Source organism: Akebia trifoliata, chromosome 12 (genome assembly GCF_017979445.1).
Source record: "Akebia trifoliata isolate Shusen 1 chromosome 12, ASM1797944v1, whole genome shotgun sequence".
NCBI classification, from domain to species: Eukaryota; Viridiplantae; Streptophyta; class Magnoliopsida; order Ranunculales; family Lardizabalaceae; genus Akebia; species Akebia trifoliata.
In genome coordinates, this window is record NC_141386.1 from 33,151,372 (window position 1) to 33,179,096 (window position 27,725).

A 27,725-nucleotide genomic window follows, 5' to 3' on the forward strand; every position below is an offset into this window, starting at 1 on the left:
CTATGACTGTATTTGGGGGAAAAATAATGGGTACTTGATTAGATATAAAAGATAAGGATATTTAGGTCAATTTGTATTTTTTCAAGAGAAGACCAACATCAAGGGGTGTGTCATCAATTTGAAAATGTAAAAGGTATCTCAAATATTCACCAAGAAACGTGGAGTGGTATGTCCAAATCACCCTTCTTTTCTTTATAAGTTCACACCTTTCTAGAGACCCTTGACTTTACAACTACATTATATAATAGGTTTGATATATTATAAACTTCGATTTCCAATATGAGTTGTCCTCGTTGTGCACCCCTGAAGGAGACCTTTCCCATGTCCTTGCCAGTCAGTCAATCAATCCGTGTCAATTAAGCAATCCGTGTCATATATATAAATAATGATGAATGGATGTGATTGGTTATGCAGCTGACATGGTAAGGGCATAGAACCGCACATCTTTTTCTTATGTATCTCAATGAAAAAGATGTATGATTCTATGCCCTTACACATCAGCCGCGTACTCAACCCTGTTTATTCATTAGGACTCTCTCTCTCTCTCTCTATATATATATATATATATATATATATGCCCTATTAAAGTTTAACTACTACAACTCTACAAGTCTGATAGAACCTAAATGAAGAAACAGATAGACTCACCAAACAGGAAACAATGTCAAACTAGTTAAGCAGTGCTATTTCTTCTAAGTTTTTGGATCCCAAAGCTATATTTAAGCCTAACCTACATTTCTTAACAAAATGTCAAAATAAGCACAAATCCCACAATCAGACAAAGCGCTAGGGATTAGGATTCCCTCTATAAATTCCATTCTCTTAGCTCCTTCCATGAAACTACTAATAAGATTTATAATAATGGATAGCAAACCTACTTACATTGCATGGGGTCAAGTCCGTGGCTCGATGGGGGTGGTGCTCTATGCGTCGAAATGGGTTAACCCAAAGCTAGCTTACCGTACCTACTCTCAGAAAAATAGAAAAAAAAATACAGTAGTTGCAAGCATATCTAAAAGAACCCACATGAAATAACTAGATATGTGGTACAAATAAGAAGGATCTATGAAGGGGTCTAATTATTTCCTAATGTCAAGACCATCAAATAGATACTAGAGTATTTAGCATAGATTTGGGAAGATCTCAAGTAGTTGGTGAAACTTATTAGATTCTAGTTTTTAATGATGTTTTTGAAGATTGGATCCTGATGTAGTTAGGTTAGTCAGATCCTTTGGAACCTCTATCTGCTCAAATCTAGGGAAGAGGTGTTGCCTACCCTTAAAAAAAGGCCACATTTGCTTCTGTGAACTACAGACCCTGCAATGCCATTCAAGACCTCTAGTGTACTCTAATCTTAAAGACAGACAACCGACAAGAGAGAGAGAGAGAGGCATATTGGAATTAATTAACAAATACATAGAAAGTGGGGTATGTGTAATGTAGAACAAAAAAGCTGGCTAGCAACTAAAAGAATCAAGAAGCATCTTGTAAGCTTCATTGGCTTTGGTCATGCTAAGCTTAATAAAACCTTACCCACATTTTAATACAAACAGTTGACAAGGATAATGGGTGTTCTAGCTATTCTATTCTATTATTATCTTCAACTACTTCTAACTTTTTGAGCAACCAACCACATAAAAACAAAGAAACATACTTATAATATTTTCATTCTAGATGTAAGCACAAACCCAAGTTTGTCTATTTAAGTAGTTTTCTTTATTGTTTGAGATTCATGCCAGCAATTCTTCTCTTCCTTCCCCTCCTCCATTTGAACCCCATATTTCGAATTCTTCTTGTCTCTTATATATAAACTCCATTTTCAGCATTCCCATCCTTGATTCATTTTAAGTAACCTTTTTTTTTTGGTGTAGTTACACATATAGGCGACAGAGATGTTGTCACTTGGTTTATGTATTGGTGCATTAGTTGTCATATGTATTACACATGGGGTCTATAGGTGGAGGAATCCCAAATGCAATGGAAAACTCCCACCTGGTTCAATGGGCTTTCCTCTTCTCGGAGAAAGCCTTCAATTCTTCGCTCCCAACACATCGTCAGACATTCCTCCATTTATCAAAGCGCGAATGAAAAAGTAAGATAGTGATAGCCTAGGCATTTTTTTTTCATTCATAAAAGAATTGTTGTGATAGATATCTTGAATCTAATTGGTTCATAAAAGTATTGTTGTAAAGGTGATATAACCAAATTGGGGCAAGGGCAAATTTTAGTGTTTCGATTTTCGAGAAATATATGTATAGATGTAATGTAACTTGTTTTAGGATTAAGGGAGAATGAATTCGAATGGGGAAACTAAAGTTTCAGGGTTTATAAGGGAGAAACCTTGGGTTGTAATTTCTTTCTTGAAGTCAACAAGTCGCTCTCATCTCATATGGTGACGTAGGCATTGTTGAACCGTGTAAAAAAATCTTGTGTGCTCTTTTATTTTTATTGATTTTGTGGTTTTACCTTGGGTTTGATGTTTGCTAGTATGTCAAGTGATATCTCTTGTCTCTTACATGGTGAGCTATTGATTTCAGATATGGGCCAGTGTTTCGAACAAGCTTAGTTGGACGGCCTATAATAATATCTACCGATCCAGAAATTAATCATTTTGTCTTCCAACAAGAAGGACAGTTGTTCCAAAGCTGGTACCCCGATACTTTTACGGAGATCTTCGGGCAACAAAACGTGGGCTCCTTACATGGTTTCATGTACAAGTACCTAAAGAACTTGGTTTTGAATCTCTTCGGTCCCGAAAGCCTGAAAGAAAAGCTTCTACCTGAAGTTGAACAGAAAGCAAGCATGAATTTAGGCTTATGGGCAAGCCAAGACACTGTTGAATTGAAAGAAGCCACAGCAACTGTAATTTCAATCAGACTCTCTTAGTTCTCATAATTGAAAATTCCGAGAAAATGTTCTGTTTTTTTTTTTTTTTTACTATTATGATTCTTTGACCTTTACAGATGATATTTGATTTGACTGCAAAGAAGCTAATAAGTTACGAATACGATCCAACCAAGTCCTCGGAGAATCTAAGAGTGAATTTTGTTGCATTCATACAAGGACTAATTTCTTTCCCCTTTGACATTCCTGGTACTGCGTACCATAAATGTTTACAGGTAATATAAATTTATTATTCTAGTCTTCGATGTCTCAAATGTGCATATTTTTCGATCTTAGTTTAAATGGTTTATGTGAATTACTGGTCTTGACTTGCTTGAAATTGGTTAGGGACGGAAGAAAGCGATGAAAATGTTGAAAGATATGCTACAGGAGAGACGGACTATGCCCGAGAAGCACCAAGGGGATTTCTTTGATTACGTCCTTGAAGAACTAAACAAAGAAGGAACAATCCTTACAGAGGGTATCGCTCTAGACTTAATGTTTGTGCTTCTCTTTGCCAGCTTTGAGACGACTTCATTGGCGATAACTATGGCCATTAAGCTTCTCACAGACCACCCTCACGTGCTAAAGGAATTAACGGTGCGTGATGATTGCCTCTCTCTTTCACTCTCTTCACTTGTATTCCAATTGACATGGACATCATTTATCAGGAAGAACACGAGGCAATTCTCAAAAACAGGGAAAATGCGGATTCTAAACTCACATGGAAAGAATACAAATCAATGACTTTTACATCTCAGGTGCTTAAATCAATCTAACATGTCATTTTAGACACTAAAATGAACCTTAAGCTTATCTTCGATTGGTTCAATCTTACAAAGTCTTGCCATTTTCATTGAAACTGCAGGTTATTAATGAAACAGTTAGGCTGGCGAATATTGTCCCGTGCATTTTTAGAAAAGCATTAAGAGATGTACAAATAAAGGGTAAACTCTCGATTGAATTAGATTTTAAGAACAATAGCATTTGGTTCTTCCAACATTTAATAAATAATTTGCATGATTCATGATTTATGCAGGATATACAATTCCAGCAGACTGGGGGATTATGGTGTGTCCTCCGGCTGTCCACTTGAATCCTTCCAAGTATGAAGATCCCCTTACGTTCAATCCACGGAGATGGGAGGTGGGTGATCCATAATTTACTGTTCTTCCGGGTTTCTAAGTTTGAATTTCTTATAAAAACGAGCGTATCTTACAGGGCAAGGAATTGAATGGTGCCTCTAAACATTTCATGGCTTTTGGTGGTGGCATGAGATTTTGCGTCGGAACAGAATTCACCAAAGTGCAGATATCAGTCTTTCTCCATTGTTTGGTTACAAAGTACAAGTAAGAAAGCATCCTAAAATAGATAGATTGGTGGAGAGTGAAATAAAGAGAAAAAAAGACTGATATTTACTGTATTTGAATTTTTCAGGTGGACAGCAATCAAGGGAGGAAATATAGTCCGAACTCCTGGTTTGTCGTTTCCGAATGGTTTTCACATTAAGGTTTCAAAGAAGCATAGATAAAGAAGGTTATGGAAACATATTTCATACTTAAAACCTTTCAACAAACAGGAATGCTAATCTCAAGCTACACAAAGAAAACATTCAGAGTTGTCAGGACCTATGGATAGTTTAGAAAAAAAAGGGAGAAACAATTACAAACTTTTCTTCTCAAATCAAAACCAGGTTCATGTTGTTTGTCGCTCTGGGTTGAATACAAAGTTTTGTGCATTTTGTTTTTGATATGTGAGAGTTTTGGGAAAAAAGCTAAGATAACAATGACATCCAGACAATGTAACAAACATATCAATATGATAATCTACATGTAACAATCTGTAAATGTTTTGAATATCAGAATTTTGTGTGAACTTCTTTTTGGGATTGTTGTAATATACGGAAGGAAACTTGAATCATTATTACTTGAAAATATCATGACCCGTGCAGCTACTGATTCCAAAAACTCCACATTATAAAGGAGGTGATCCTCCAAGATCACCATTTTCGTAAACTTATGTTTTTTTTCCCTTTAGTGTAGGGTCGACTGATACTCTCTAAGTAGCGTTGCTGCACGATTTAAGTTCTTTGAATAGATTCACACAAACCATTTATGCTGATGTTTAGTGGTTCAAATTTAATCTGTAATGTGCCATGAATTTCAAGTTATTGTTCAATCCTATAAACCAAAAATTCAAGACTGACCTTGGCTAACTAACAAGTGCAAAGAATTAGTCGTCGTTAATGAACAAGTTGCTTTGAATTGATTTAAAAGAATCATTTAATTGTTCGTTGGACGTTCAACAGAGTAATCTAAATATAATGTATCTCGTTCAATGGTAACCTTACACAAACAATGGAACAGATAATATAAATCTGTCATTTCACATGTAATTTCTATAATTCACTGGCATGAAACTCAAGACTAATTTTCTCCTAAAAGAGTCAAATTGCAAGTTTTATCCATGTTCTTTTGTTATCGTCAACTCTCGAGATGCTATGATTGAATGAAAGAATTAATGTATATGCTCACACACTGAATCTATAATTAGCATATTAGACTTACGTGGTCCTATCAATGCCAAATTCAATGGAATAAGAAAACCCCGATTCGTTTCTCAAACGTGTTGACACAAGAAAAGACAAGTGCGAACATGTTTCAGTAACACAAAATTGGTTATGACTGCTGTTAGGGGCGCCCACCGTATTAATAAGGGCTCCCACGAACTATTGAAAACTTAAGTTTTACAATGATTAGAGCACCCCACCTATGTCAACACTTTGGCTTGTCGACAAGCCTCCAAAATAATTTTTTTGGTCTATGTTGACATGTTCATGTTGACTAATTGGTCAATGACGACATGAACATGCGACAAAAAAAGGGGGGTGGGGGTGCTTTGATCAGCTGGGATGCCTATGACATGGGCCATTGGTTAATTATAAAATATATTTTGGTATATGTTTTCATTGTGAATGTTTATGCCTAGTACATTGAGGAACTAAAGTACTCTTTAGTTTAAGTTCACAAGAAAACTGCACATTTTCGTTTCAAGGCTTCATTCAAGCACAAACATTTAAACAACAAAATATGTTTTCTGCCATATTGCATAACATGACATGAATCAGTCATAGATGCACTTCTTACGGTTACATTAAAAGGAATTGTTCTGACAAAACAGTATTACAATCTTAAAAATGTTTTCCTTACTTGAATGTTTGATAATAATCTCATTATTCATTCATACATATATAGAAAATTTTGAAAATGTGATCTGTTTAACTTTCCCAAGGAATTCGTTTTCCTTTTGAAAATGTTTTCTACAACTATACCTTCAAGTAAATCTACAGGTTCCCACGTGTTATATTTGTAATTATGGAGTTTATTTGATCATTAGTTGTCATTTTTAAGAAGACTCGGTTCTAGACAAGTGGAATGGAGGAACAAATTTGATTTTAGCGAACCCAAATCTTGAGATGATGCTTTAGTAATGATGATGATTAATTGTCACTTTTGATTAAGAGTTATATTATATAACTCACATCTTTGCTTGATGTCGAAGAATCTTAATGTATTAATAATGAAAAAATTAAGTCCAAACTTAATAGCAGTTATAAGTTTTTTCTCTTATTGTTTTGGTTTCATCGTATGATGAATCATCAAGTCTTTAAGCTTTATCATGGTTAGTTCTTTTTAGTTTATATCGAAGAGAAAACCTATATTTAACGAATCTTGCATTTATAGACTATTTGAAGAAAAAAAAAAAAACTTTCCCCTATTTTTCTAAAACAAAATAGCCGAGAGTTTGGCATCCTGATTTTTGTTGATGCCAAAAATAGATTTTTGGTGGTTTTTTGTTGGGTACGATCGACAACCACCAAACTGAGTGGCGGAGTATGGCACACGAAAGCAAAGAAGGAAACCAATAAAAAATCCTCCAATATGGGCAAAAGTATTGACACGAAGTAGCATTTCGACACATTCATGCCAGTCATCTTAGAGCTACGAGTCCGAATAATGTTCAACAACTCTTCCATAGTTATCTTGAAAATATATCGATAAAGCTCTTGAATTGGAGTTTCAATTGTGATATTAAATGAAAGCGTTTTATCTCCTTCCATAGGTAGTATTGTACTCGAGCGAGTGATCCCTGTCACAATTGATCCAACTAGCTTTTTATCCTTGGGATTTGTTTCATCTTCTTATCAGCGCTTTATAGATTGGCATTTTAATTGAGAATGCTTTTTTTGGTTTAACGTCCTCCAACCAACCATTTTCAAAAAATCAAGTATCCGACTCGAAAAATCTCTCACAAATATCATTTGATAGTAATGTTGACTAAGAGAGTCAGGACCGCCAGTGGATGTGAAGAAAAAGAAAAACTTGAGTGGTGTTGTATGATTACAGCACAACACCGCCGCACGAGATAGTTAACCATTAGAGTACACATGTAATCTAGAGGTATTATAAGGTCATAAATATCTATCACAAAGTACACGTGTAATCCAGACATATTGTGTCGCAACTATCTAATCAAGTCAGGGTCATTTATGTAAATAAACAAATCCTACTTTCTAGTTTTACGGAATTGAGGACCAACCGTGGTGTCTGTAGTCTAATCTCAAGAGTCGGAACTAAAGTGCGTCAGGTCACAAACTTCCTGGATTTCGATTAGGACACGTGGTGGGTCATAAAAGGCTTCTTGGTGCGGCAATACGACACGTGGCAGTTTCCTGACGAACTCAGGATAAGTCCAAATTTTTTAGAAAGAAAAAAACATAAGAGAGAGAGAGGGCAGACGATCATCCCGTAAGAAATGCGCATTACGCACCTCACCCAATCGATGATCGAAATCCGACACGAAGACCAACTCAATGGCCGCAGAGGAAGACGAGTTGAGAACGAACCTGTTCACAGTTCTACTGAATCGGTTTCAAGACTTGGAGGCGAGTCACGCGAAGCTTACAGAGCAGTTCGAGATGATGGTGAAGGAGAGAGAGGAAGAACAGAGAAGGAGAGGAGGAGAGGAGTGTTTGAATTCAAGTTGGGGAAGATTACCTGGGGTTTTCTCGTCGAGGAGTCCTTACGGAAGAGTTTTGCAATTGATGGGAAACGCAGTTTATGTTTGCAGAGCTTCTGATGGAGAGATCGTTTACTGGTTTGTAACCAACATGATCCATTTTATTTATTTATTTCTTTTTTTGTGATTTTCTTGATTACCTATTGATCTTGTTTTGCTTTTAATATATAATCATAATAAGAGACAGAGATAGAGATATGATCTTAGTGGTTTTTAATGAAACAGTTATAAGTAAACAAAGCTCAAAAATGTTTAATTTTCATAAAAGATAGAACTTTAAAATAATAAAAAAATCATATTTGTTAGTGTAATAAGCAAGACTGAAGTTTTAATTTGCTTATTTGTAGTAGTTAGGATTTATTGCTTGTCTTGTCTGTATATTTATATGGAAAAAAAGTACAGGGGTTTATCTAAGATTTCAAGAACCGGTTTAACGTGTAAAGAAATTTATCTGAAAATAATATAGAAAAATAAACAAATATGCAAGCACAGAAAGAACAAAAGAGATTTACGTTGTTCGGTACATCCACAGATCGACACTGATTCCACTATGAAGAGAAAACTCCATGTTGTAAATTATACCATAATATGAAGTGGAGATTGATTTCTTCGAATTGATTTCATGTGTGATCAACTTAATTTCCACCAAATTTAATGATGAGGATTCCAATTTGTGGCCATGGTGGGTTGGCTGGTCATGTGGGACAAAATCATTACAGGTGGTCATCTAATTTCCAGACGTCTTAGCTTACTTGGATGTATGAGTGTGGATCCCTAGATATAGTGATGTAAATGATGAAATAAACAAGAAACACAAGAAGCAAATATTTATGAGGTTAAACTATGCCTTTCGAAGCCCATAGGTCTAACTCATCCTCACAAAACCAGCTTGTAAGGTGAGGATTTCCCTAGGTTTATATATAGCCCAAGGTCATGATACCCAAGCAGTGTGGGACTATTGCTCACACTCCCCCTCACGTGTAACGTGTCTCTTACATCCTTGTGGTTACCTGCTCTGATACCATGTAGAAGCCCATGGGCCTAACTCTTCCTCACATAACCAGCTTGTAAGGTGAAGATTGCCTTAGGTTTATATATAGCCCAAGGTCATGATACCCAGGCAATGTGGGACTATCGCTCACAATGCCTACATCCATGGATGAGAGTTGAGAATTTTTCACTACTAGTCCTTAGGACAAATAATTACCAAATTGGGTAAAAAACGTTACCTCAAAAATTCGGGTAACAGAATAAAAGGCAAAAAAATATAACAGGATGGCCAAGACTAGAGGGACTTGATACCTACATTTGGTCATCTCATTTCCTGAGATCTTAGATTAATTTTAAAAGGTTCTTGTAAATATGTATAATACTGGGCAGAACTCATACCAAGGCTAGTTTCTAATAGTTAGGTGACTTCCAAAATTGATTATATATCTAATGATGTCTTCCCTGTTTCAGGAACCGTTCAGCCGAAACTCTCTATGGTTGGAAGCACCATGAAGTATATGGACGACGACTTGAAGATCTGTTTATTGAGGAACATAACTGTGCTTCCGTTGAGAAAATCATGGAAAGGTTGAGTATTGGTGAATCATGGTCAGGTCAGTTTCCTTGTAAGAAAAGGTCCGGTGAGTTGTTTATGGCGTTAATAACAAAAAGCCCATTGTATGAGGACGGTGACTTTGTTGGTGTTATTACTGTCTCAAGTGAGGCTGCTGCTTTTGGTATTACAAACTCAGAAAACCTAAGAACGTATCATTCTCATGCTGATGTCCCGCCTAAAGAACCAAAGCTTAACATGACAAGGATCCAATGGCACCCACAGCCCCAAATTGTATCGGTCCCACAGATTTCATCTTCTGTTTCCAATCTGGTGCTTATTACTTAACTTTTTTTTTCTTTTTTTTTTTTTCTCGTGTTTTCCTCTACATCGAAGTACTTATGAGTGTTATGCTTTTGGGGGTTATAAAAAACAGGCTCTCAAAGCTTTCTCACGTCGACGTGGTGGTGATGATTCTTGTGGTGCATGTGCAAGTTCAAGAAATGGAGAGCCATCACCAGATACCGAAGATGCCAAAGCAGAAAAGGTAAGCTAAAGTCTCTTTGGTTGTTTCTGTACTTAATTTCCTGTTCTCAGTAATGAGGGACCTCTTAACAAAATATGCAAATCTTTCCAGGGATTGAAGCCCACTTTCAGATTTCCTATTGGAAAGAATACTACTGAAGGGAACAACCACAAGAAAGCGGAACCCATTCTTGGATTTGTTCATCCCTCCAAAATTGTAATGCGGTCTTACTCTTTACACTATCTGAGGATATTAATTCTCTGGAGAGTGTATTTTTGTTTTTAAGCATATTGTGCATTTAATTTCTGCCCAATATCATGCATGTCTAATCTCATAAACCATCTCATTGCAGGCAGAAAAGGTATTAGGGAAGTTAAATATCAGGGGAAGAGTTAATCAAGTCCAAGAAGAGAGTAGAAGTGTTCAATCACACAGTTTTGCTGGAATTTCCCCAAACAATGCTATGGGGAGTGCTTTGAACCCCCCTAGAGTCTCAAGGGGAATGTCTTTGGAACACCACTATGTTGGTATCGAGAAAATGGGTGTCGTCAAACATGAAAATTTGGACGGAAAGGGGACAAGGAATCAGCATAAGTTGGAGGGGGATTCTTCTGTGACAAACAGAAATCCATTTGTCACCTCTTGGCTGGAGTGTGACAAGTGTTATGAAATTCCTAAAATTGGAATTCCACAAACGAGGTTAACTTTGGAAGAGGTTGTTGAGGAACCACTAGCTAATCCCGAGAACTTAGAAGAAGCTTTAGAAGCGGAGGCTACGGTACATAAAAGTCCAAAGATTACTATGTCTCCAACATTGTTGAGTTCAATCGAGAGCACTGGTAGTAGCCACGGATATTCATCATCAAAAGGGGATGATGAGTCTATTCCAATTGATGACACTGAGATTCAATGGGAAGATCTATATGTAGGGGAGGAGATTGGACGAGGTAAAAATCTTTGGTAAAACTATATAAAATAAGAGTGCTTCTATTGCCCCACCAACTTTTACTAACGGCACCCCAAGATGTGTGCTAATTTCTTGTGATTTACATATGAATTGGGATGCTCTTAGAAAAAATTGGTGGCAGTAGAATCTCTCCAAAATAATGATGGTTCATTTATTTATCTTTTAAATATTTGGGCGTGGGGGGAAATTGAAGGGCTTACACAAAGGTTAGAGAAGGAAAAACTAGGCAGGACAGTTCAGTTTCTAACTGGGTGGTTCTTTCTTTTTCCTACTGGTCAGGTTCATATGCTGTTGTACATCGAGGAGTTTGGAATGGATCGGTACATGTTAATTTCATATATATAGAAGAAAACCATATGGATGCATAAAATTCATGATTTAATAATTATTATTTTTTCTTGATTATAAGGATGTTGCCATAAAAGTTTATTTTGCGAGTGATTATCATGAAGAGACTTTACTGGACTACAAAAAGGAGGTATAGAAACCCAATGCTGAACTCTTAAATTGTATTGTTTTTGTAAAGTTAAAAAGTGATCTGACTTCATAATTTCATTTTCAGATTACTATAATGAAAAGATTGAGGCATCCAAATGTATTACTGTTCATGGGAGCAGTATATTCTCCCGAACGACTTGCTATGGTGACAGAGTTCTTACCTAGGTAATATAAGTGCGTTTTTTTTTTTCAAATAACCTTAGAAGTATGGAACAAATAACATATATGCTTCTTAATGGTTCCTGGATTTGGTGTCTCAGTAGTCCCACTTTGTTTACATTGAGCAGGGGTAGTCTGTTCAAAACACTACACCGAAATGGTCAGTCATTGGACATCAGACGCCGTTTGAGGATGGCCCTTGACGTTGTACGTATCTCTGCAAATTCTTGTTTTCTTTTCCTTTCTGAATTCAATTTTCTTCTTGAAATCTCTCAAAAGAAGTCTGGGTAAAGTTCTTAAACCTTTGTGTTGCAGGCTAGAGGTGTGAACTATTTGCATCTCAGAAAACCACCAATAGTACATAGAGATTTGAAATCTTCTAATCTACTTGTTGACAGAAACTGGACTGTCAAGGTATAATGCGAGGTTTATTATTTGTTTAAACTGTGTAATTGGAGTATGAGTTGTGGTTTAGATAAGTCATCTGCTTCTTCTTTGTCAGGTTGGAGACTTTGGCTTGTCAAAATGGAAGAATGCAACCTTCTTGACGGCAAAATCTGGAAGAGGAACAGTAAGGATCTGTTTTTTGCTGACTAGAACAAAATATTGACCCAAAACATCCAATGTTTTGAATTGTTTCGGTCGAGATAGTCTTGATTTTGTCTAAATCACAAAAATTGATTTTATCAACTACTCTTAATTAGACCCTCTCTTTTGGCAATAAACAGACTAAAGTACCCAAAGTTGCTTTGGTATTTAATTGACCAAAACATTGAATGTTTTGATCTGTCTCGGTTGAGATGGTCTCAATTGCTTGATTACAACTGTTCAATTTATTACCATGTTGACATGTATCTTGATGTTTATGTAAATGAGCAAGTTCTTTTATCCATATGTGCTCATGGAAGATTTATGTTTTTTAATGCAGCCACAATGGATGGCACCCGAAGTTCTCCGAAACGAACCTTCAAATGAAAAGTGATCACCTAAACTGAATTTTCTATAAATAGCTAAATGGGTTTCTTTTATGCGAAATATATGATGGACCACCCCAATTAAATTGGTCTCTATTAAGCCTAAACAACCCTACTATGTGAGTAATGCACAAATTCCTCAGTTCAGACCGTTCAATTGGTGAGATTTCTCATGTATGGCTAAAGCCTGAGAACCCAAAAATCCAGATCATTTGGATTCATTTTTGTACCTTGTTTGAAAAACTACGGCTCTAGATCAGGATGTCGATGTCTTACTGCCCATATGATTTATCGGGTGTGTAACCTATGTCAGCATTTTAGAGGTCATCTGTTGAATGATCAGGATTGATTCAGAAGACCACATATCTCGGATAGAGGGGAGGGGTTCACAATTATTTGCTAATATATCAATGTTTCTTGTTATTCAAATAGGTCTGATGTGTTCAGTTTTGGTGTAATACTATGGGAACTAGTGACCGAATCGATCCCATGGGCCAACCTAAATTCCCTACAGGTATGCATAATCAAACACATAAGTTTCAGATGAACTTTCGAGATTGCTGGGCTTAACCATTCTTCTTTCCTGATTTAGGTTGTTGGCATTGTAGGATTCATGGATCGGAGGTTAGATATACCGGAAGGCATGGATCCTCGTCTCTCAAACATCATCCAGGATTGCTGGGAAAGGTAATGAGATCCCAATAATTTCTCACAGTTATCCAGTGAAACTATAATAACTAATTGAAACTAAACTGTTGTGACGGTGAAAACAAGCAGTGTGCCCGAAAGTCGGCCTTCATTCCAAGACTTAATCCAGAGAATGACTGATTTGATCCAAGAACTCCGAGCAGCGCCAGCCCACGGGAGCTCCGAGCCGTAGGAGTGTGTAGACTTGTTTTTGCAGAAAGTTTATTGTTCCTCAGTAATACATCGAAGAATAGATGGCTTTTGCAGAAGGTTTTAGAGCAAAACATAAACTAAAAAACAAATTTGTGAAACTTTTGACGTTTGTACATCGATCTTAGTATCCATTTAATTGGAATCAAATTGAAAGACAATTCTCTATCCTTTATTTAAGGGAATCGGTTAGTACCAATACATTTTGAATATAATCAATTGAGAACCAAAATTGATAGAAACCCATAGAAACCAAGAATTTTGACCCTGTTCAACTCTGGTTTCATTGATTTGAGAACCAAAATCGAGGAAAATCAAAGGAATCAGAACTGGAACATTGACACACCTAGTTCATGGCACTCTAATTATTAAAGAAAACGTATTTCAAAAAAATTGGGATTTTCTTTAAAAATAAATTCATTAGGGTCTGAGTCATGATGAATGCACGTGGAAAATCATGCGCGGTTTGTGCATGGCAAGGGTAGAGAATCATATATCTTTTTTTTTTGGGATACACAAAGAAAGAGATCAATGGATCTATAGAACCCTTGCTACATCTGCCGCGTACAGACCGTATGCGATTTACTGCGTGTAATCATCATTATTCTTATGATTTATATGGTTCCAATGAACCAATATCAAATTTTGTAACATAATCAAAATATGACATTGAAAATATAATATTTTATGTATTTTGATTGCTTATGCTATCACAACTTCCTTTACATCCCTTAAGATAAACATGATTACCTACCATGGAACAGCACATCAGAATACAATTATTCTTGGATTGACTTAGAAATTCCCAAAATCAGAATGGAAGATGCCCTAACTCTTGGCATCATAGTCCACCAAATCCAAGATATTTGTTCAAACTGTAAGTCTGTAACTAACGCACCCAATAAAATAAAATAAAATAATAAAAAAAAAAGTTAACTTGACGGTGGTCACAGAACCCCATAAGTCAAAGACATATCGACAGGTGTTAATTCATTATTGGCTGGGTAGATATGTAGCAAATATGAAGTGATCGATAAAATTCTAACGTGCCAAGAAAACATGGTGAGGCAGTCAAGCATCTCCAGTTTCACGTTTTGGGGGGACACGTGTTGGCCTTTTTGATTCATTAAACAGCTTAACATCCTATATTTTTAACAGCAAATCCTTACTTCTTCTGTTGCCCACCACGTCTGCGTTCACTCAACAAGTCTCCCTCTCTTTCATCTTCTTTTCTTCCCTTCTCTACTGTTCGAGTGAGAGAGATTTCGATTCTCGAATCTCGAATCTACACCAACCAAAAACCCTAGAATTTTTAACCTAAAATGGGAAATTGATCCGATCTGAAAACTAGAAAATGGGGCACTTGAATCTCCCATCTTCGAAACGAAGTTATCGCCAATGGAGACTCCTCGATCTCGTCTCTGCTGCGTTCTTCGGTGCCGTACTCCTCTTCTTCCTCCTCGTCTTCACTCCACTCGGTGACTCTCTAGCCGCCCGAGGTCGCCAAGCCCTCGTCCTCTCGAACTCCGATCCGCGGCAGAGACAGATAATGGTGGCGATGGTGGAGATCGGGCAACAGCTGACCATTGAAGCGTGCCCTGCCGAAGCGGTGGATCACATGCCTTGTGAGAATCCCCAAAAGAACAGTCAGCTCAGCCGAGAGATGAATTTTTACCGGGAACGGCACTGTCCGGTACCGGAGGAGACGCCTCTGTGCTTGATCCCGCCTCCAAGTGGGTACCGGATCCCGGTTCAGTGGCCGGAGAGCTTGCACAAGGTATTTCTATGATGTTCATGATCTTTAAGATCGTGCATCGATGTGTCTCAATTTCCTGATTAGAAGTTTTGATCCAGAATTTTAGTTACAGATTAATGTTATGTGTTCAATTGTTGAAATTACACCAATAGCTCTTTAACTTTACGAACTTGGTGTGCTTATATGTTCTGAATCTATCAATTTTTGTACTTCAGAATTCAGATCTCCATGATTGGAGTAATACTTCTCTTGAAGACAGAGAAATGTTGTGTGAGGTTTCCTTTTTTAAGTTGGAATAGTTTTTAGATGCTAGACAACAATGGCTTTGATAGTGGCATACTCCAAGACACTGTTTTTAAAGGCTTGTGAAGCTTGTGCCATGAGGCACACTTTAAGGTGAGGTTCATTGAAAACATGCTTGGGCACAAGGAAGAAATATAAAAACCGCTGGGGTTTATTATGTATCAGACCCAAAGGCATATATTTCTTTGCTATTGTTGGGCATGCAAGATATTGGAGTCTGTATAACTAAAATATGCAAAGAAATTGTTGAATTGATTTGTTTCATAAATAATTTTTTATAGCATTTAATATTAGAGTCGTGATAATCTAACTCCCTCACATGGCATACTCTCCTAACGTGGCATGTACTAGATCCATATACTTTATACCTTGGGATACACAACTGCACATCCCTGTAAATCTGTGCAGTAGTGTATCCCGATGAAAGAAAATCTATGGTTTTGGCACATCCCACGTCAGGAGAGTATTTTGAGTATGCCACGTGGGGGTGTCAGATTATCATTACTCTTAATATTATGTAGAGAAAGTTATCGAAAAATGGTATTTAATTATAATTTTGCATAAATATAGAACATTCTTTTATTAAAAAAAAAAAAATCATTATTTAGTTATCTAAATTTTTTATGTAGATTCTGCAGAAACAAATTATATTCCTACATTCCGCTATATCCAGTGCCATGTCTTATGTCATCGAAAGTGTGCTCATAACCACTCTCAATCCACGTCTTTTTCTTTTTTTTCTTTCTCTCACTCTTTTAGAATATTCAACTTGACTATTTTTCAAAATATGAGATGTAATTGGCCTTCATTGATCATGCCCAAACCATGTCAATCGACTTACTCTTAGTTTATTGTCTATTGGAGCTACTGGTACTTTTTCTTGAATTAATTCATTAGTGTTTTATCTTTTTAGCCTTTTCATTCATCCATCTGAGCATTGTCATCCTTGCTACCTTCAATTACCAACATGATGCTTCTTGTCCATCCAATGTTCAGTTCCATAAAGCATAGTTGATCTTACCACTGTTGTATAAAAATTTCATTTTGATTTGATTAGTATGCACCAATCACATAGCATTTCAAGAGCACAACTCCACTTCAACCATCCAACTCTAATCCTATTGATAACATCTTCCTCGTTTTCTTCATCCTTATGTATAATAGACTCATATAACGAAAGTGGACGCCTCAAGCTAGTTCCAGACTATCAATTGTTTTACAAAAATTTATACTCTTAAGTACTCGGGAGTCGGGACTGGTTCTGTTTATTCTAAAGCTCTCGGTCTCCAACGCCTCTCCATGATTTTAGTTTTGTGTCGACTTCCTCTAGTCTTATGAACTAATGCTACACCATTTGCAAATAACATGCTCTAAGGTACATGTTCTTGAATATGAAGAATTACTTCATCTATAACTAGGTTGATCAAACCTCTCCTAGCCTAGTTTATACATGGCAGTTCATTGATTTTCAACGTAAGTGGTATTGAGTTGCTTGTGATGGATTTGAAGTTTTGTTAAGTAGGAAAAAGTGATTATGCAACAATTATGGGTTTTTATGCTATTAATTAAAAGTGCAAACATAAAATTTTCCCCAATCTATTACAGGAGTTGCATATAATTTTCATCTATGTAACAAGGACACTCACATGTTAAGAGTTCGCTGTGTTGGACTTGGACACTATGTTGTAGCCACATGGAAGACAAATGCTAACACCTTTTAAAATAGATTTTAATTTATTCAAACATTTTGTTTTCTGATATTTTTATGCAATAGTTATCAGGCTTTTCATTTATGCAAAGCTTATTTAAATATTCTTTCTACATTACAAACTTTTCGTGAACTATTCTTTTTTTTTAATATGTTTATTTCTTGAAACATGGATTAAACTGTCCAGATGTGTAGGCGTATAGTTTTGTGTGTCAGTGTCTCTGACACTGTATCATGAGTACCCATGCTTCTCCTTCACTTAAATTTTCATCTATCAAAATGAATAACTAAAACGAAAAGTTGAAGACAATTGTTCCCTCTTCATATTTTTTGAATGATGACACATGCTCCATGTTGAGATTTGATACGACACCGAATTTATCACTAATTCTTAAAGTTTTGGCCTTTTGTATGCAGATATGGCACAGCAACATGCCACACAACAAAATTGCTGAAAGGAAAGGCCATCAGGGCTGGATGAAAGAAGAAGGCCCATATTTTATTTTCCCAGGTGGTGGTACAATGTTTCCTGAAGGAGCCATATCATATATTGAAAAACTTGGACAGTATATTCCTATAAGTGGAGGGGTTCTGAGGACGGCTCTGGATATGGGATGTGGGGTATGAGTGTATTGCTGTGTAACTTCGAGATTATACTAGTGATTAATTTCTTGAAAAATCACATATATCTGTTCTCATGCAGGTTGCCAGCTTTGGGGGTTACCTTCTTAAGGAGGACATCTTAACCCTATCGTTTGCTCCAAGAGATTCTCACAAAGCACAAATACAGTTTGCATTAGAAAGGGGAATACCAGCATTTGTTGCCATGCTTGGCACTCGCCGTCTGCCATTTCCTGCACATGCCTTTGACATGGTGCACTGTTCTCGATGTTTGATCCCCTTTACTGCCTACAGTGAGTTACCTCTTTCTTAGAAGTTTTTCTATGCAATATTATGCACTTCTGATATTCAACTTTGCGGCATTTTATCTGATCAATAAGAAAGTTTACCTTTGCAGATGGAACATATTTTGTTGAAGTTGATCGGTTACTTCGACCTGGGGGTTACCTTGTTATCTCTGGTCCCCCTGTACAGTGGCCTAAACAAGACAAGGAATGGGCCGATCTTCAGGCTATTGCAAGAGCCTTGTGTTATGAGCTGATAGTTGTGGATGGGAACACTGTCATCTGGAAAAAGCCCTCAACAGATTCATGTCTCCCCAACCAAAATGAATTTGGGCTTGAATTGTGCGCTGAATCAGATGACCCAAGCCATGCATGGTAAGCTTCTGGATAATCCATTCTTTTTCTCCAAGGCTCAAACCTCGTGCCTAGAAATGTATGTCTAATTCAACCATTTTACAGGTACTTCAAGTTGAAGAACTGTATCAGTAAGATTCCAGCTCTCAAGGGAGAACATGCGGTTGGAACCATTCCAAACTGGCCAGAGCGGCTAACTAAACCTCCTCCAAGAGCCACACTCTTGAAAAATGGGATTGACGTGTTTGAAGCCGACACTCGTCGTTGGGAAAGAAGGGTTGCATACTACAAGAAGTTTCTCAACTTGAAGCTTGGAACTCCAGCTATACGCAACGTTATGGACATGAACGCATTTTTTGGGGGCTTTGCAGCAGCATTGTTGTCTGATCCTGTCTGGGTGATGAACGTTGTTCCTCCTCGCAAGCCATCAACACTTGGTGTGATTTATGACAGAGGCCTTATTGGTGTCTCCCATGATTGGTAAGTTATTGTTGCAATATATTCTGATTATGACCTATCAAAAAATATAATATGTTTATGTGCTGACTTTTGAGCCATTTCTATTACCTTTTTCATTCTTGCTATAGCCATGTTGTTATATTTAATAAAATGGATTAATGTTCAGACCCATTCACGTAGAACTAGAAAACAGTTCACTAATGGTTTGGTTGCTTGTGATAGGTGCGAGCCTTTCTCCACGTATCCTCGAACCTATGATCTCATTCATGTTTCCAGCATCGACTCGCTCATAAAATATCCTGGCTCGAGCAAGAGGAGGTAATCTAACTTATGACCATCCACCTTTACAAACTGCTCATTTGTGTTTCAATTAAGTATTGAACCATGTACAATGCCATGATGAAATACATTTCAAAGATGTGGATTATTTCATTTCATTTCTAATGAATCTTTTGATTAAGTTATGATTTATTGAGAGTTTTGGAACTTCGGTTGCAGATGTAATCTCGTTGATTTGATGGTGGAGATTGATCGTATGTTGCGTCCAGAAGGAACAGTTGTCATTCGAGATTCTCCTGAAGTCATTGAGAAAGTGGGACGGATTGCTCATGCAATAAGGTGGACGGCCATCGTGCATGAAAAAGAATCAAAATCAAATGGGAATGAAAGAATTATTGTAGCAACCAAGAATTTTTGGAAGCTAGAATCAGCTTCCCATTAACTTGGCACTTCTGTTCTTTACAATATAGATTTAAGATTTTTCCCTTTTTTTCAAAGCTAAAGAAAAAACTGTCCACAACATCAGTTTTTTTCCCCCCATGCCTTTCTTTTTTTTTTTGTTTTGTTTTGTTTTTATTTCCTAGTATAGGAGCTGCTTTTCCTTAATATTTATTTATTCTTATTTCTAGAGAAGAAATTACACCCTGTCATAGTGGGCATCCTTACAAATAACATTCCTAAGATCACTAGGGTCTAGGGAGATCCAAAGGATCCAATTTGTTTCTTGACTCACCTCTTTTATTATATGGATAATTAGATATGCCTCTCATGATCCAATATATTTTGATTCGCCCCTCTTGATATTTGACTTTGAGAAAATATGATAACGCATTGTCTTGAAGTTCAAAAGTACCCCTTTATTATCTAAGTCTTTTTTTTTTTTTGAAGGTCCTTATCAATATTTTGGTCAAAATTAAATGAAAAGTCTTCATCCATGTTAATTATTAAATGATAATAAATTGGTGGTGGTTGTAAATTTATGAAGCCAAGGAGGAATCTCTTATTTACCACAGAAATGAAGGAGGTGTGACTTCACCTTTTTTCTTATTCAGAATTTTAGACCTTTTAGTTTAGAACATTGGATATCCATTTCCATCATATTTAGTAACCAAAGAAAAAAAAGCACATCAAATACAACACTGTTGAGTTCTGACCAATTCTGAACAAATACATAAAGAAAAAATCTGGTATGAAGTAATTTAACAACACTCTTGAGATCCAAATAGAATAAATAAAGAAATCAATTCTTAAAGCTATGCATGTATACAGGTGAAAGTAATTGAACAAACGGGAAAAAAAGGATCAGATGGCGTGAAGACTTAAGAAGAGAAATGGGAGCAACAAACATCAATCAACTCTCACACTTCCACCTTGAGGAGGGAACACAGTTCAGGTAATGACACCAATGGCAATGCTTATTCCCATTTTCTCCTCGAAACAACATCACTAGTCCCACTGCAAATCTGCAAAGTTTGCAAGAAGTAATGGACGTAAATTTCCACAAAGCTAGAATATACTAGTATACCATATAACACATGACCTTAGTAATATATGTTTGGGATGGTAAAGCTTACCCTGCAATCAGTAAAATCAATGCAATAACCCATAATATGTATTGGTGTGACGTGTATTTGGATTTGACACGAACATTGGATGGAATATTATGTCGCTCTATCCACCCAAATTGGGGACGGAGAAGCAAAATAAAGCCGAGAAGAAAACCGGTCAAGAATCCTCCAATATGGGCAAAATTATCGACATGAGGTAATATACCAATGGCTAAGTTGATGGCAGTGATGAACAAGAGTGTCACTAGTGCTGCAGCCTGTAAGGGAAAGAAAGGAAGGTAAGATGTTAATAAAACACATGAATATATGCAAATCACCCTATTATCACGGCTTCTATAGAAGTCATTAACAGTATTTCATTTAACAACTTTTACAAATATACAAGCTTATGATCATCATCAAACCTTGTCCAAAGAATTATGGGTCAGGTGAACGTATCGTGTTCCTTCATTCAATTATGTCCGAAAAAGCCGTCTTTCATTAAATATATCAATAATGACCATAATAATAGACTAGTATTACTAAAAAAAAGTACATAAATTTTGCAAGAAAACAAATGTCATAAACGCAATACTCGCCTTGTTGGTATAAATAGTCCAGTTTGTAAAAAGCTCTGAGAGCATCGCTCCAAGAAGTCCAAACAGAGCACCAGAGGCACCAACGGAGATATTTTGTCTAATAAAAAGAGTGGATAGGACACTCCCACCAAATCCAGACAAGAGGTAGATTGTCCCAATCAGCACTGAAACATCATACCATGAAAAATATTACAATCGCTTAAAATATTAATGGCATAAGTGACGGAAGAGAAAAGAATGAATCCCAAACCAACTACAATGATAAGCAGATTATGAAAATTAGGCTTACCAAAACCAAATTGTTGTTCAAGGCGAATTCCAACAAATACCAGACACAACATGTTCACTAGCAGATGAATAACACCGGCATGTAACCACATACTAGTGATAAGCCTCCATCCTTGATCCCTATGGACCACTTTGTTCCACTCTAGAGCTCCCAATTTCTCCAATCTGTGAACATAGGAATAAAACTATTAAAAAAAAAAAAGAGTTTTATTTAATTTAATTTTTTATTGAAACAAAAGAATCCATTTTGTTGATATGAGAGAAAGTACATATTCAGTAACAGAATTCTTTTCTTTCGTTCTTTTTTCCACATAAAGAAAATAAATTATGCAACAAAAAACTTCACAGTTCTCATAAACAAATAACTTGATTCAAGCACCTAGAGTAGCAGTTTAGAAGCTCGAGACTCTCCATGTATTTGTATTGATCTGGTGTCAATCAAAACCTTTTCTTTTTTTCTTTTTTCACATGTGTACGCTTGACTAATCTGAATCTAGACTAGGTTCAACAAACCTATGTGCTTGAGACAACTAGAGACCAGCCACAAAAAGAACCCCAATTTACCAAACTATGCTCCAATGTGTGTAAAAGGCAACATTTATCCTATACTTTATAGACACAATATGTACATAGACCAGTAATTCACATTTTCTGTCAAGCCAAACATCTTATCACACATCCCTAAATGGCCTCTAACTCTGAGAAACCATGATTCTGCATAAATGACTTACGAGAACCATATATGTTTTAAGGTTCTATTACAACAAACAAGCTTTTTATCGATCCATGACCCGTACCAAATAATCCAAGAACCTTTTGACCCACCAACTATATCGATCCAAGGATTTCCGTCACTTTACAAAACATGAAGAGACCTAAGAAGGATAATCCACTTACGCTATACATGCCTTAACGGATAATATAACTAGAGATAGATTTGAATGACGAAATATAACCAAATAGCTGGGACACAGCATAGAGGAAGATCGGCCTCTGACCTTTGGGTATCCCAATTGAACCAGCAAAGACAATCTAATAAATTGAATATCCTCTCAAGCTAACAACACATCCATGTTTGCTGTCTAGAGACTAGAGTTGCCTTTTATGTTCATATGCAATCAGAATAAAAGAAAGAGACTTCTTTCCTTCCAAAACTGAAAGATCAAAACCTCAGATCATCACTTGAGTCCCAATAACTTAAATTACGTGGCGATTTTGGCTGGTCAGGATGAATTCAGCCTCACTTCACAATGTTTCTTCAAAGAAATAGGCCTAATAGGAACTAGAACATCAATCAAATACAATTTTCATGACCAAATAAGATCAAACCAGAGAAGATGGCTTAGTTGGAAAAGTCTATGGGTCTAATTCCCGCCATCATCGAGTTACTGATCTTATTAAAAAAAAACACGCTCACCGATCGAAAAAATGAAGATCAAATCAGACAGAGTTACATCAGGAAATCGCATAGAAACTATTTCACAAGAAAGAACATCCCCAACTAAGACAAACCCATGTCACCAAACATCTTAGAAACCAAAACCCAATAAGCCAAATTAACACAGAAGAACACAAACCAATAAATTAAGTTTAAAAAAAAAAATCAAAACAAGAAGAAATAAGAGAAACAGAGATATGGGTAAGAAACATTACGTGGAAGAAGATGGACCAAAGAGGGGATTCTCTTTGAGGGGCTGAAACGAAAACCTGCGAAGGAACTTGGCAACACACTTGTCTTGGTATCTGTCTATGTTCTTGGGGCAGTTATTGATGTACATAGCCGTTACAAACACAGCCACGTTGGCCACCACAAACATGGGGATCAACCATGAAGTCCATCCTTTCTCCGAATTGTCCTCATAATGAACATAAGATGGGTACTTTCCATTCCCTCTGTTCTTGGCTTCTCCTCCTCTATTCTCAAGATCATTACCCGCCATAGTCTCTCTCTCTCTCTTTCTCTTTCTCTCTGTCTGTCTGTTTGTCTGAACTTTGATGTTTCAAGAAACAATCAAAGATTGATAGATTTGTGATGATTTAGAGAAGAAGAAGAAGAGTAGCTTGTAAGGTAATTGGTGAAGTCTTTACGGAGTTAAATATATATATAACGGATGAAAGAGAAGAATTCAGAACGATTGAAGAGTTTGTCCCTTGTTGCTTGTTTGCCTCAAACTTAACTAGTCATAACGGACAAAAAATAAAAGTAAGTTAAATGACCATTATACCCTTAATATATGATATTTTATTGTTATTATTCTTATTATTATCATTTTCAGTATTACTAAGGCAACCCATTCCTTGGATAATAACAACCCTCGGATTTGTTTTTTTGTCTTTCATAAAGCTATCAAAGGTGCAGATGTAGGGAGGGGATCCTCTGTAGTGAGCATTAAATACTACAAAAATTAAAGGTTAAAATGAAAAATCAAACTCTTCAGGCATCTGAGGATCATGAATAATTTTTTCAAATCTGATCTAAGATTTTGAAAATGAACGATCCTTGAACTTCAATTCTTAACGATTGAATTTTTGCATCTTTATGATGTGGTGCTCCTTCAACCTTTAAAATTCACTACAAGGAACTATAGAGGAAAAGTACTACAAAGGATCCACTCCCATAGATGTAATACCTTCAAAAAAAAAAAAATTTACTTTAAATATGCAAGTCAAGATTTGATGTATACCATTATATTCAAATTTAATTCTTTTGATATTAAAAGAATTATCATAGTATACCTATGATGATATCATAAACTGTACTTCGATTTGACTTTATCAAGTTATTGATGTCATTAAAATTAGATTTATTAGCCATCTAAGGGTACGAGATGACAATGCCTTAAGAAGTGAATGTTTCAAATCCCCTTTTAAGGATTATCCTCGTGGATTTATCTTAAAAATTACTAATAGTTTCTTGGGGAAGAGGAGGGAACTGCACATGTCCTGAGGATTAGTCAGGTGTTTTAAGAGATCTGGATATCTCGTTTTAAAAGAAAAAAAAAAAAAAAATTATTAATAATAAAAAAAAATGTGAAATATGATATATGTATCAAACAATTGCAATTATTTAATAAAAAAATTTCGTAGAATCATTATCCATTGATTGAACCTAACTTGTGAAGGATTTAAGGTTGTATGTGTAATTGCAAATTTATCTGAGTTTGGAATTTTTCATTTTAAGGTAAGAGCCCCTCACAACAAAACATCTAGTTTTGATGTTGTGTAATAAAGGTAGGAAGATTTGTTTTAGGTATGTTAGATCCACACGGCTTCAAATCAAATAATTAATAATCAAAAATTTTAAATTAAGAAGAAACTAGAGGTGTCCAGCTCTAGCATTGACCAAACCTATTATTACCACTTGGCACTTGAAATTAGGCTCATGGGTGTTACTTAGCTGTTGAAGTTGAATATTTCTTACTTCATTAATAAATAATAAACCTTGAAAAGGATTTTGGACAAAACCCATGATGACAAATGCTCAAATTTGAACGGTTAGAGATCATTATAAGGTTGATGATCAGCAAATTCACCAAGTAGTGGGCCACATATTCAATGCATTGTTGGGCGAGCATAAGCTTCCATGTGGCGAAATAGGCGTGATGAACATAGCAGACAAGTATTAGTGATCAACACCTCACATTATTCTCTTTAGAGTAGTCAAAACTCAATGGTAGTTTTTGGTTGTTTTTATTTGATGTTTTGTTCTTTTGGGACTTCCATACAAATGGTACTTAATTGCTTCTTTTTTGAGAAATCATATAAAGGTAAGATGTGGGTCTTATTTGGTTTTTGAATTTAATCTTAGAGAAAGTCCCATAATATGATCAACAAAACTAGCTTAGTTAGTAAAATCTTTTGGTGGTCTGCCAATGGATCGGTTCGTTATCGAATCAGTATCACTCCAATATAGGTCCAAAAAAATTTAATCATGTCCCTAGTCCATTTGGATTAATGAATATGTGAATTGAATCGAACCTGTTTCATTTCATGCTTAAGTTTAAACCGGCCTAATTTAATCCGAACACATGCCTTATTTTCAAATTATCAATATTTAAAAAATTAAAAGATGATATAAATTTTTTTATTATTTTAAACATCCACTTTTCAACTACAAAAATAGAGGGAAATCTAAAAGGCTAAAACATGTTATCTACATGAATTTATATGAAATTATGAATAATAAAAAATATTAAAATATGTTCGGGTTGAATTTTTTTTTAGAGCAGATTGCGATACAGCCAAATCCAATTTTTCATGTTTTTCTAGATTAGACTGGTTTGGATTGATTCGGCCATTGGATATATTTTGGATCATTGTCGGCGCTACCAAATCTATTTAATCATTTAATGTTCAATCTTCAAATCCTATCGTTTGAACTAATTTATAACCCAAGTCTGAATTATTGGCGTTTTTTTCTTCACTTGAAATGCTTTCTTTTAAGGAAACAACAGGTTGTCTTTGCTCCCACTTTCCTAGTCTCTGTTTGATTTTGTTTAAAAATGTGGAATATTAAATCAAAACCACGACGTAGTCTTTGTAGCATTGCATAAAATATTCGACATTTCATTTGACTCATTTGTACGTCAATTATTATAAGCAAAATGTGTTATTTAGCAACTAAGACGGACCAATTGGACTCATAGTGTGACGTTGCAGTGGTTACACGTGGAGTAGGTGAGGAATAAGAAAGCTGTGCGAAGGTGGATTTGGTTGGTTGAAACTTGAAACACTTGTGTTGCTTACAAGTTACTCTTTCAGTTCGCTACCTAACAATCACAGACTTTCCCTACATTTATATGATCATCACACCTAAAATAGTCAGATCATGGCCCACGTGTCCTACTTAATTCGATCAACCTTTGACTAAAACTCCTTCATAATACATGGTGTTTGGTTTACGCTTGTCAAAGTGAAATTCTTCTTAATTGAAAATTTTGGCAAGGAAAATGTCAGTTTAAAATCGTCGTCCAATCCACGTCTCTAAATTTTTTTTAAAATTGATACCAAACAAATTTGGTCTCCAAACGGTTCTTTCTGTAAATCAATTTACTTGAAAAAGTTGAAAAGTGAAAGAGACAAAATTTATATTTAAAATATATTCGTGATAAAGAGAAGATCATTTTTTTACATTAATAAAAAAAAAAAAAAAGAGGGATAAAATTGGTATTAAAATATGGCGAATGATGACTCGAGGTGAACAATATTTTAGAGAGGCTTTCTCTATTTTAAAGACCGGTTGGAATTACAAAAAGAGATCCCTAAATAGAAAACTCCCCCCCATTAAGAAAAGAATAATGATTTTCTGACACCCCCTCTAACACACGCCCTCTAATGTGACATGTGCTAAAATCATTGATTCTTTTCCTTGGGATACACAACTGCACATATTTATAGGGATGTACAATTATGTATCCCGAGAGAAAAATATTTATATAAAAAAGTGAATTAAATATTTATATAAAAAACTAATTTTTAAAAATTACCAAAAATAATTTAAGTCGCTAGACCGTCCATCATTTTAGTAACTAGCTGGACTGCCCGACGTTTTAATGTAATATTATTCTTTAGGGTATTAAAGAAAGTTATTAAAGCATTGGACTGTCTAACATTTTAATGTGATATTCTCATATGGGGTGTTAAAGCAAGTTATTAAAATATTATATAGACCAGCGTTTTAATCCTTCAAGGGGCATTTTAGGTAAAATAATGTTTAAAAAAAAAACCACATTAAAACATTGGACTCCATCAACTTAAATTATTTTTGGTAATTTTTGAAAAAATAGTATTTTTTTAAAAAATATTAAAATATTTAATCTTTTTTTAGTAATTTTTTTATTTTTATTTTTATAACTTAGCTATTACCTGAATCTCGCACATAAAATTAAATTACTTAAATATAAATATTTTTCAATGAATAATTTTAAATTGAGTTAAACAATTTATCTCATTCAAGAAGCGATAATGTAGGTTAGTCAACTCGACATTAGTAGGGATCGAA

The 27,725-nt window shown here is 35.7% G+C and overlaps 4 protein-coding genes across 5 annotated transcripts; 3 read left to right on the plus strand and 1 right to left on the minus strand.

Moving 5' to 3' along the window:
* The first annotated feature begins 1,719 nt into the window (after nucleotides 1-1,719).
* Nucleotides 1,720-4,687, plus strand: LOC147389657 (cytochrome P450 87A3-like). Its single transcript, XM_086418547.1, has 9 exons — nucleotides 1,720-2,092; nucleotides 2,538-2,862; nucleotides 2,964-3,119; nucleotides 3,232-3,483; nucleotides 3,555-3,644; nucleotides 3,752-3,830; nucleotides 3,923-4,029; nucleotides 4,105-4,232; nucleotides 4,321-4,687. Exons 1-9 carry the CDS (start codon nucleotides 1,893-1,895, stop codon nucleotides 4,412-4,414), a joined length of 1,431 nt encoding a protein of 476 aa, XP_086274673.1. The 5' UTR covers nucleotides 1,720-1,892; the 3' UTR covers nucleotides 4,415-4,687.
* A 2,971-nt stretch (nucleotides 4,688-7,658) lies between these two features.
* LOC147389658 (PAS domain-containing protein tyrosine kinase family protein) lies at nucleotides 7,659-13,701 on the plus strand. Of its 2 annotated transcripts, none has more exons than XR_015171060.1 (15): nucleotides 7,659-8,040; nucleotides 9,424-9,838; nucleotides 9,942-10,052; nucleotides 10,143-10,247; nucleotides 10,384-10,978; nucleotides 11,278-11,318; nucleotides 11,408-11,476; nucleotides 11,561-11,661; nucleotides 11,784-11,862; nucleotides 11,971-12,069; nucleotides 12,158-12,226; nucleotides 12,584-12,633; nucleotides 13,062-13,143; nucleotides 13,238-13,316; nucleotides 13,407-13,701. XR_015171060.1 is itself a non-coding variant. In XM_086419945.1 (15 exons), the coding sequence occupies exons 1-15, from the start codon at nucleotides 7,757-7,759 to the stop codon at nucleotides 13,507-13,509; spliced, it is 2,298 nt and encodes a 765-aa protein (XP_086276071.1). In that variant the 5' UTR covers nucleotides 7,659-7,756; the 3' UTR covers nucleotides 13,510-13,701. The 2 variants fall into 2 exon arrangements, 1 of the variants encoding a protein (XP_086276071.1); XM_086419945.1 differs by having other exon boundaries at nucleotides 13,222-13,316.
* A 1,026-nt stretch (nucleotides 13,702-14,727) lies between these two features.
* On the plus strand, nucleotides 14,728-20,054 carry QUA3 (S-adenosyl-L-methionine-dependent methyltransferases superfamily protein). The gene is made up of 7 exons (XM_086419947.1): nucleotides 14,728-15,303; nucleotides 17,711-17,914; nucleotides 17,997-18,207; nucleotides 18,312-18,573; nucleotides 18,658-19,032; nucleotides 19,234-19,329; nucleotides 19,510-20,054. The coding sequence occupies exons 1-7, from the start codon at nucleotides 14,881-14,883 to the stop codon at nucleotides 19,730-19,732; spliced, it is 1,794 nt and encodes a 597-aa protein (XP_086276073.1). The 5' UTR covers nucleotides 14,728-14,880; the 3' UTR covers nucleotides 19,733-20,054.
* Nucleotides 20,055-20,390: 336 nt separating this feature from the next.
* LOC147389660 (RHOMBOID-like protein 2) lies at nucleotides 20,391-23,847 on the minus strand. The gene is made up of 5 exons (XM_086419948.1): nucleotides 23,378-23,847; nucleotides 21,726-21,889; nucleotides 21,437-21,600; nucleotides 20,865-21,115; nucleotides 20,391-20,753 (listed from the first exon to the last, which is right to left on the minus strand). The coding sequence occupies exons 1-5, from the start codon at nucleotides 23,662-23,664 to the stop codon at nucleotides 20,642-20,644; spliced, it is 978 nt and encodes a 325-aa protein (XP_086276074.1). The 5' UTR covers nucleotides 23,665-23,847; the 3' UTR covers nucleotides 20,391-20,641.
* Between the last annotated feature and the right edge of the window lie 3,878 nt (nucleotides 23,848-27,725).

Bases quoted from the DNA above. Each gene is read 5' to 3' on its own strand.
- LOC147389657 (XM_086418547.1), top strand. From the start codon at position 1,893: ATGTTGTCACTTGGTTTATGTATTGGTGCATTAGTTGTCATATGTATT. The intron at 2,093-2,537 runs GTAAGATAGTGA...TATTGATTTCAG, and splicing joins ATCAAAGCGCGAATGAAAAA to ATATGGGCCAGTGTTTCGAA. The intron at 4,233-4,320 runs GTAAGAAAGCAT...TGAATTTTTCAG, and splicing joins TGTTTGGTTACAAAGTACAA to GTGGACAGCAATCAAGGGAG.
- LOC147389658 (XM_086419945.1), top strand. From the start codon at position 7,757: ATGGCCGCAGAGGAAGACGAGTTGAGAACGAACCTGTTCACAGTTCTA. The intron at 10,248-10,383 runs GTAATGCGGTCT...ATCTCATTGCAG, and splicing joins TTGTTCATCCCTCCAAAATT to GCAGAAAAGGTATTAGGGAA. The intron at 13,144-13,221 runs GTATGCATAATC...TTCCTGATTTAG, and splicing joins CCAACCTAAATTCCCTACAG to GTTGTTGGCATTGTAGGATT.
- LOC147389660 (XM_086419948.1), bottom strand. From the start codon at position 23,664: ATGGCGGGTAATGATCTTGAGAATAGAGGAGGAGAAGCCAAGAACAGA. The intron at 21,890-23,377 runs GTAATGTTTCTT...CTATGTTCACAG, and splicing joins TTTGGTCCATCTTCTTCCAC to ATTGGAGAAATTGGGAGCTC. The intron at 20,754-20,864 runs GTAAGCTTTACC...CAAACTTTGCAG, and splicing joins TTGATTTTACTGATTGCAGG to ATTTGCAGTGGGACTAGTGA.
- QUA3 (XM_086419947.1), top strand. From the start codon at position 14,881: ATGGGGCACTTGAATCTCCCATCTTCGAAACGAAGTTATCGCCAATGG. The intron at 17,915-17,996 runs GTATGAGTGTAT...GTTCTCATGCAG, and splicing joins CTCTGGATATGGGATGTGGG to GTTGCCAGCTTTGGGGGTTA. The intron at 19,033-19,233 runs GTAAGTTATTGT...TGCTTGTGATAG, and splicing joins ATTGGTGTCTCCCATGATTG to GTGCGAGCCTTTCTCCACGT.